Genomic DNA, 10,272 nt, shown 5'->3' on the forward strand with positions numbered 1-10,272 from the left:
CTTCACGCTCGTTTACAGCGGATAGAATAGTAGTAGTAGTAGTAGTAGTCGCCGTCTAGTAGTTCTCACACAATGAAAAATACACAAATCAAATACAGGTGATTTTAAGTACTGATGCACAAATCAATTTATAAAGTACTGCGCGAGAGTCTGTCAGAGTCACGTTCTATTTCAAATTGTGAAAACTACTGACAGTCTTTGAAAGCAGCACTGGGGATCTTGTCATATGACCACATTTCAAATCACATGCCCCTGTCATCCAGTTCCTTATTTCTCAAACATGGCTTTGCACTCTAGATGGGTTGTTCTTTGTACAATTTTGTTTGTGTTTTCTCTCTGCACGGTTGGAAAAGGACATAAAGGATTTTTAAAGTTTGCTCCAAGACTCCAGAGCACCCAAAACTCTGAAGCTGAGGAGAAATGGTTCATTCAGAAACTGGATCATTTTAATGGTCAGGACACCAGAGAATGGAAACAAGTAAGGTTTGGTCATGCACATCTCTACACTAGATAATATTTGAGTCTTTTAACCTTTAATGCAATATTTGAACGCCATACTGTTTGTTTGCATACAATACTAGTTCAGTATTGAGTTAAGTATAAGATGTGAGTATGCAGAATCAACAAAATGTATAATGTGACGTCTTCATGCCATGCAGGTTAAATGAGTAATAAATACAATAAAATAGGAACTATTTCAACATACTAAACTCAGACCAAGCCTTCAAGTAAGTACATAAATAAACTTTAGATCCTCTTAAATAGTCAAATTGTATAACAGCTCTATGGTGCTGTTTTTATTTTTATTTTGGACATACAGAGTGTAACCTTTAACTTTTTACCTGCTGTGTCCCCTGATCATGGGGTTAGGGTTGGTTAACCCTAATCAGGATATAAGAGCGGCAAGTGCAACGTAAGTTGTGTTTCACTTACACAGATCTCACACATATTTTTATAAACTAGAAGGTCTTAGCTTTCAAATTAGGCATCACACTGGCATATAGGCGGTAAGCTCTCCAGTCAAGACGCTTTGAGATTTGGATGTGAATAATTGTTAACCCTAACCCTAAGGTGGCAGTTATGTGGTTAAAGCAACCCGGCTCTGTCCGCTCCACCTTCAACAACCAGCTAATGCTTAAAGAACACGTTCTTACTCAACTACTGTCCGTCTGTTGCAGAGATACTTTGTGAATGACACCTATGCCCAGCCTGATGGTCCTGTGTTTTTAATGATCGGAGGTGAGGGACCAGCCAACCCCGCCTGGATGGACCATGGCACCTGGCTCACTTATGCAGAGAAGCTGGGAGCACTCTGCTTTATGCTGGAGCACCGCTTTTATGGGAAAAGTCACCCAACAGCGTGAGTCTCTTGAATGAAACATGAGTTTTTGCCCTAATGCAATACACTCTCTAAGAATAGGCATGTGGTTGAGGGAAATTATGCTATAACACTGTGAATATTCATTAATTTAAGTAAATGTAAAAGGCTTTTTAGATTTAGCACATGTGTGTCTAAAAAGAAGGTGTAACCTAGCAACTCAAATACTACACTAAAGTGTTAGCATAATATATGTCCAATATAAACTGGGTTTTCCTTATACCAACATTTTGCCATAAAAGCCAAGCTTCATGTGTGATCATGTGTCCCACAAGATCACACAGACAGTGGTTACACATTGAAGTGCACAGGTGCACAAGAAAATCACTGCCAAACTTGGATTCAGTCAACAACAGTGTGAAAAAGCATCCAGGTAGTTCTTGAAGCACAAAGAACAGATACCTGCTCTGAAATCTAGTGAAGTAAAAGTATCCATCATAAAATGTACTTGTGTATATTAATTAACAGCCTGGTTGTTTTCTCCACTGACCTAAACATGCATGTCGTTATTGTGATAGCTTAAGCAACTCATAATTCTTTAAAAAAGATATGTAGACAAGTATAGGTAGACAGCATAGGCCACCAGATGGAGCAGTTTCCTTAGATTATTGAAACTAAATGAAGTCAAACTCTTTCTGCAGAGACTTGAGCACAGATGGCCTGCGCTTCCTGAGCAGTCGTCAGGCCCTGGCAGATCTGGCCCACTTCAGGACAGTAATGGCAGAGTCTCAGGGGTTGAGTAGCAGGAAGTGGGTGGCGTTTGGAGGGTCGTACCCTGGATCCCTCGCTGCCTGGTTCAGACTGAAGTATCCGCACCTCGTCTATGCCTCTGCGGCCACCAGTGCACCAGTTCATGCCCAAGTCAATTTCCCAGGTAATTGGGCGTAAGGCAAGACCACCAATGTTTCTAAGCCGCTATAGGTTTCATTCAGGTGGCGTGGCATCATTACATCCTAAAGAGCCTATAAAAGAAGGTTGAGGTGTAGCAAATACAGACGTTTGAACATATCACACGTTTAATATAGTGTAAAAATCATTTATCAATGATTTTAATGCTGCTATTTTTTATTTACTAAGCCCAATACTGTAAAGCCATGGTTGCTTTGAGCCTTGGTCTTTGCACACAAAAAAGACCACCTTCTCTTTGATACTACTAAAAGTCACTGCATGATAAAAGTCCAACTGTCTACATAGTTTCTGTTTTACCATTGGATACAAAGAGTCTGTGGTAATGGTTAGTCATGGCTATTACGCAAATATGCTTTCCCTGATGATAATAGTAGAAAGAGTCCATGATTTTGCAAAAGAGAATTTTACTTTCATCTCACAGGAAAATGTAACACAGTGACTCATGCTGTTACAAAACTGTTACCAAACTAACACTTAACATTTAGACTGTGTTTGTTGTGGTTCTCAAATTACGACATGTATTCACTTGCAGAAACAGGAACTCCTTTTAAGTTTCTTTTATCTCTGGATGTTAGTAGCCATGGCGAAGGCTCAGTCCCCCAATGTCAGGTAGTCTATATTAATATGCATGTTTTTTTTACAGAGTACTTGGAGGTTGTGAGGCGCTCCTTGGCCTCAGAAAACTCAAACTGTCCCCTGCTGGTCAAAGCGGCATCAGACACTCTGGTGGAGCTCCTGAAAGACCCCACGACTTATGACAACATCACCAAAGATTTCAAGTACAGTTTATGCAAAATATTCGTGCACTTTGAGTCATTCAGAATTCTGTTCAAGGCTGAGGGAAAGTTCCTCTCCTTGTGAAATATCTTTAGTTGCCAAGGACAATCAAATTTTTCATATCAGATACTAAAGCGGCAGCACTGGAAATCTGATGCCTTGAATAATCAGGCAACCTTATATGAGTTCCTATGTGCTCACATTCACTATAGAAAGCAGCTCGTTTCCACTCTGTATCCCATTTAAACTGTGTACAAGGTGTTACAATGTATTTATTCGTTCTAGAGTTGGTGAGCCAAGATGACAATGTGTTATTATAGTTTCATCATTAATTAACCACAATTTTGGTAAACCTTCCAAAATGGACTGAATATTTTGAGGCTGGAAATATAGTTGATTAGGACCTCAATTTCAAATGTTTATTTCATCAAATTAGCGTGGGCGTAACTGAAGTCAGTCTTGGGTCATTGTAGAAAATGATTGAGTGCAATAAGCCATTTTTTTGGGTGTTTTTTTCATTTACGGGACCAACTTGGTGTCTGTGTCTGCGCTGTTCCGACCACAAAAGAGGAACAGAGTTTTATTTTGGTTTCTGGTGAATCAGGATGCAGACATGCCCTCACTCCGGCACCAAGGCTCTCAAACCGCACTGCGCTGAGAATACAGCAACTGTGTTATGAATTTAACAATAAGGAAGTCGTTTTTGTGAACTAAGATAAACATCTGTCCCAAATTTGCAAAAGTTCAAAAGTAGAATCAAGACATAAAACACTACATGCACCAAAGAGGACTAGAAACAAAGAAAGATATTTTGCAATCAACAAGTTCAACCTCAAATATCCTCTGAAAAGTTTCTTATTTTTACCCAAGGGTGATTAGAAATTTTAAACAGCAACTTTAAAGCCACACTGAGTAACATTCCACCCAGTAAATAGAACTAACTAATTAATTAACTACAAACTTGATGTCTTTACTGTAAGCGGGTTTCCCTTTTCGCAGACCTGACGTACCCACTCCTGGTAAAGTTAGAGTCATGTCTTAGTAGAGCTGAGCCGCTCACAGCAAAAGCACATGTTTGTTTGTACATTTATGGGGTATTTTTCAATGATGAAAATGTCTGTCATAAAATAAATGCATGTATTTCAAATTTATTATTGGGTAAAACTCTACACGGTGGGGCTTTAATCGAGTGATTTGTGTTTGAATTAACATTGTACTTATACACCATCTCCATTATTTCTTCATCTTCTTTAGCTTGTGCTCCAAACTGCAGATCCAGTCGGAAAGGGACTCTGCCTACTTTCTGGAAACACTGGCTGGTAACTTCATGGATGTGGTCCAATACAATCAGGACAACAGGGCTTTTGAGGTAACGTCCGTGTTAATTGTTATTTTGCACTAGAATCGGCCTATTCCTGTAAATGTGGTGTTTGGACTGGACACACTTAACATTTGGTATAAGTCCACTGTACTGACCATACCATAACAAACTAATAGACCATAATAATCCCGTGCCTGTGTCCACTATATTCAGGACATGATGTCAATGTAAAATTGTTTTCCATTTCCAAATTTTATGCTTTATATGTCAATAATAGAATAACGTGGGTATCTATTTTGTGTGACTTTAAAAGTACCCCCAGTTTCATAAAATTCTTCTTAGATTATAAATATTGAATTACTTCTTTAATCCCCAAGGAGCATTTCTTTTGTTGCAAACAAAAACAAGTCAAGTAAGAAGAAAAAAATTGTTTTTGCAATTTCAAAATGTATAATACATTCAGCATCTAAGCACAAAAAATCAATAACCCAGGACTTGGTAAACTAAACCACACAGCTTAAGGATGAATTACACATGGATGGAAATCTAGGAGTCAACTTCCATATAGTTCTCTTTTTATTAATGTTAACCATCTCGGTCAGGTGCTCAGTGAAAATTTCTTTCAACCTTACAGTTTTTCCCTCACATTTAAGAACAATACATTGTCTGGGTTTCACATTTTTGAACTTTTATTTACCCTTTTACATTTATACCCATATAATTTACTAAAGTGGTTTGTAACTGGTATCAGCAGGTAACAAACCTTCTCCAGGAAACATTTCCTTTCAACATCTATCTACTGTAAAAGCATAAAAACACTGCCTGAGTCTGTTGAAATGTGTTGTTTTAATCATGATTTTAGCTTCATAGGTTTATTTCATTAATCATATTTATTTGTGGAAAAATACAATATTTTACATTATTGCAAATTAGATTATTTTTTTCATTAATTCAAACCTTTTTTAACCAGGAAAATCTCATTGAGATCAAAAATCTCTTTCACACGAGTGCCCTGGACCAGGTTTACGTACGATTACATGCACGCATTTACACACATTGTACAGTAGTATCGTCAGTTTAAATTAAAACAGTGACAAAATGATTTCTTTAAGATATTTGAGATAATTGGTTCCTGTTCTTTTTTTGAGGCAACAGTGCTGGCAGTAGTGAGTAACTGTATACAACATCTATTGTATTTTTACTGAATATACAAGTTGATACTAAGCATCTATCAGAGGTCCTGGTCTTGTGTTTTTGAAAACTCATTTTGCTATTGCTTTAAGTAACTGTTTTTTCCCAGTCAACCTGAAACAATCGAAAGGTGAAGTTGGGGGTCTTCTTGGGGCCCTTTTAGGTGGCTCTCTGACCACTATCTGGTCCCGGTTGAGTGGAAGTGAGCTATGAGGTGCAGGAGGGTTACTGTGCGCTCAGGCAGTTAAGAGTAACATAATAGACCCTCCATTATTAGAGAGAGAGGCCCCTGGAGTCTCACTCTTTAACTGAGTCAAGTTTTCTCCTCACTTAAGTTCATTGCTTTTTTTTTTTTTTGCTTTATGTAACTTTACAGATGTGGACATGGTCAGTGGTACTAGGTTTGATTGCTTGAATTAAATGAAAACAGCTTGTTGCATGATTGGACAAAACATACCTGGAGCTATGTTACAAAAGAAATACTAAGATTAGAGAAATACAGATATTGACCAAACTAGCACTTCTCCTCATTTCACTCTTTTTACCAGGTTGGTTAGCTGTCTCACTCACTCACTCTCTCTGTCTTTCTCTCTCTCTCTCTCTCTCTCTCTCTCTCTCTCTCTCTCTCTCTCTCTCTCTCTCTCTCTCTCTCTCTCTCTCTCTCTCTCTCTCTCTCTCTCTCTCTCTCAAACCCCCTCTTTTTCTCTTCTTGCTTCTTGGAGCCTGCAGGATACGTGAGTTCGGTTACCAATAAGCTCATGTGAAAAAGTAACAAAAGATCCTTTGGTCTCTCTGACTTCCTGTCGCCCCGAGCTAAAGAGACACTTATAAAAGACCCAGGAGAAACTGTCCACAGCCGAAAAGCCAGCCATTGCCTCTCCAATTCACCAGTTCACAACAAACTACTCTGCTTCAGGTATCACTTTAGGAATTTGAGCAAAACGTGAATGAAGGTGTAACTCAATAAGAAATGTAAGAGCTTCACAGCTGAGGAGTTTTCAATGGAGAGCTTTATAAAAAAAAACCGAAAAGGGTCATTATGTAGCACTAAAGCGAGGAGAATCAGCGCTAACTCTTTGTCTTTCTACCTAAGCGGAAAGCAGTGGCAGATCATGTACTGTATGTTATGGTTTACAAGGCCAAGACAGGAGCATGTCCCAACCTGTAAAGTGTGGGGTACATAAACTGTCCTTGCAGCAGGCAGTAGCCGTGCACAACAGATGTGACAGATACAAAATGAAATGAATCATTTGGACCGCAAGCAACGGCTTGTCTGGCACCCACCTGAGTCTTTGTCTCTTTGTGATTTGTCATTGCTGGTTATTGTTTATTGTCAGCAGCCTGAAGGAAACATGTATTTATTATTACATAATTTGCTCTAAAAGTTTTTGTAAACCAGTTTGTCCCATCGTTTCATGAAATAGAGGAAACGGGCATTTATGTTTGAGCAATGCAGTGAATGTATTGATGAAAGGGTATTTTTAGGCAGAAACATTTGGTAAAAAAATAAATAATCTTGTCCTAGCTTTGACATGGTTAGTAACAAGAGTGCAAGGGATTGTGGTTTACAAAAGAGTCACAGAATGATGACACCACCTGTACCTTGTGCTTTTGTATCCTTATGTACCTGTATAATGAGGATGACACACACGATTGGGAAAAGCACATATTTGCTCACTATGTTTTGCAAATACATTACCTGTCATTCTTTTCTTTCATGCTTATACAATGGGATTAATCATCATTCTCACCCAGTTCAGGAAAATTACCAGGAAACATGGTTATTGTATTTCATTATCATCATTATTGTACATTGGCCTTACGATACCACGTTATTGCAGTCCTGGAAAGTAAAGTACACACCAAAAATATAAAGTATATACAGCAACTGACAGTATTGTATAGTAACCACAGCTTACCTTTCTGCTTACAGGGAGTGATTGGAACCAACGTCACTATCGAGGTTCTGTGCGGGGTCATGGCTGATGCCTCACTGGGGGACCCTTATGCCCGATACGCTGCAGTGGCACGGCTTATGATGGAAACTTTCTCAATTAAGTGTCTGGACGTCAGCTTCAGTAACTACCTCCGGGACATGACCAACACATCCTGGGACGGTCCGGCTGCGGGAGGAGGTGAGTGAGGGGTACTGTGTTTGAGTGTAGACAAACTTGCTAATGATTGGCAAGGACGGATCATGCTGTAAAAGGGATTTTCAGACTTTGTACCATCTTAAAATACATGTATTTGGCTTTTGAAGTAGCACATATTTTATTGGACAAAAATATTACTACTCAAAGACATACAAGACTAAACCAGACTAAACCATGATCTTACAAATCTGGACTAAACATTGCCAAAGCTGTGAATAAGCTAGAACTAAGTCAGGTCTACTTGGTGAGACGCAGAAGCAGATTTGCATGCACATGTGACAATAAAATTACAGCTTTGCTTTATAATGATATGGTACATGTGAAAATAGAATATTCACTTTGAGCAGAAAATAGACTTCTAGATGACCTACAATGACATTGGAATAGAAAACAACTGAGCTTTTGATGTAATCTGTAATTCGTTGCAGGAAGAATGACTTAGGAATGTCCACTTTCGAACCAACAAAAAATAAATAAAAATAACTGAAAAGAAAACACATTAGTCATGTGGTTGATACTCGCGACAAAAACAAAACTTTAACCAGAAGTTGACTGTTCTCTGTGCCTCCATTTCCCAGCTTCATTTTTTCTTTGGGATAAGAGGGGAATGAAGTGGCTTTTAAAAAACAAGTTGTAACTGGAAGCATTTGTAAACACGGACACTGGCGGTTAGCTTAGGGTCATTTTTTTCAAAGTTTTATTACTCTGAATACACTATGGCTGTTTTGATTTGTATTAAACAGGCTCAACTTATATCACACTTTTCCTCCTATATTAGGGGTCAAGGCGCTTTACAGGAAGGAACCACTCACATATTCAGACACTCATTCATACACCAATGTACACAGAGGCAAGGAGGGTGACGTGTCTTGCCCAAGAACACAACGACTGTGTGCACCTGCAGGAGTCGGGATTCAAACCCCCGACCTCTGTCGCAGGTGGTAGAACTATATGGCTGAGGGCTATAACAAAAGTTTGTTATTGCAGTATTTTTCATGCATACTTAAAGGGGCTAGATGCAAGTTAGCCATTTAATACTCACTACTGCCACCTCAGGTCATACATGTAACTGCACCTTCTATATTAAGCACGTGCATGACCGCATTTCGGACCCGAAGTAACATCATTTTGAGTGACAGTGACAGGATTTTAGAGGCAGTTGTAGTGAACATTTTTAAACTCTGCATAGTTGAAAAGTCTGTATAGTTGAAAAGTTAAAATACAACTTGCATATAGTCAAATATTAAAATATATGCCGGTAATTATATAAAGGCAGTTCTGAATTTTGTCTTTGTTTCTTATTTTACATCCGTAGGGAGACAGTGGGTCTACCAGACATGCACTGAGTTCGGCTTCTATCAAAGCACTGATTCACCTAACCAACCATTCGCTGGCTTCCCTCTGGAGTGAGTAGACTAAACACACTAATGTCCAATTCCACTAATTACAAAGCTGTCGCCATTTTGCACCTCCACCTTATGCTTGCTTTATTTACTTGACCGTGGAGGACTAAAATATAACCACACTTACGGTAACTTACTCGAGTAGTTTCCAGTTAACCATTTTGCCAACTGTACTTTGTTGCTTTTTTTTACTGAGTACTCTCATATTCCCCAGGTACCACGTAAAGCAGTGTGCAGACTTCTACAATGTGAGCGCGGAGCAGCTGGCCGAGGCAGTGGCTCAGACAAATGAATATTACGGTGGATACGACATCCGCTCCTCCAGAATAGTCTTTCCAAACGGCTCCATCGATCCGTGGCACGCTCTGGGAATCACCTCAAACATCTCACCGGAGCTGCCTGCAGTTTTCATAAAAGGTAAAAATAACAACATGACTGCACTTGCTTTAAGGGGGGAAGTTAGCAACTCTTAATACACATTTACAATAGGTGTCTTTGTCAATTATCCACAATTTTAATATTATTGTTACAAATCCACTCCAGGTGCTTGCTACTGGTTTTATTTGTCCAACAGCTGTCCATAAACTAGCCTCTATATCCATGTGGAAATGTGTTTAATTTTTATTGTAAAATGTAATTGTTGCTAAAGTCAAAGCCAGGAAACTTGGACAATGCCTGCCTGTAAGACTGTGCCGTTCTTTGTCAACAGTGGACTTTATTTGGGGGATAATTGCCCTTGTAACATGGCATTTTATTTTTCCCTCTCATACTATTTATACATCGCTCCTTTCCAATTCAGGAACAGCCCACTGCGCCAACATGTACCCGGCCCGGAGCCAGGATCCTCCTCAGCTGGCGTTGGCCCGTGACCACATCTTCCTTCTTCTGCAGCAGTGGCTCCAACAGTGACTGGACCGACCATGACACAGCTGTTTGGCCTTGGAAAGAAAACTCATTCTGGTCATATCGTTGACATTGGGACACCGCAATTGATTTTGTTTTTATGGCCGCTTCCCACAAGGGACATGTGCACTGGAATCATTCAAGTTTGTGTGATGAATGTTTCAAAAATCTGTTATTGTTGTGTGATGAGATCCTGTATATTCTGTTGCAAATAATTCATTAATAAAATGTGATGTT

At 39.2% G+C, this 10,272-nt stretch overlaps 1 protein-coding gene across 1 annotated transcript; it reads left to right on the forward strand.

Annotated features, from left to right (window-relative positions):
- The first annotated feature begins 262 nt into the window (after positions 1-262).
- Positions 263-10,272, forward strand: prss59 (serine protease 59, putative). The gene is made up of 9 exons (XM_079564264.1): positions 263-478; positions 1,179-1,360; positions 2,020-2,252; positions 2,931-3,066; positions 4,319-4,433; positions 7,510-7,711; positions 9,045-9,135; positions 9,347-9,549; positions 9,932-10,272. Exons 1-9 carry the CDS (start codon positions 281-283, stop codon positions 10,039-10,041), a joined length of 1,470 nt encoding a protein of 489 aa, XP_079420390.1. The 5' UTR covers positions 263-280; the 3' UTR covers positions 10,042-10,272.

Source organism: Gobius niger (assembly GCF_951799975.1).
Source record: "Gobius niger genome assembly, chromosome: 1".
In the NCBI taxonomy this organism is placed as follows: domain Eukaryota; kingdom Metazoa; phylum Chordata; class Actinopteri; order Gobiiformes; family Gobiidae; genus Gobius; species Gobius niger.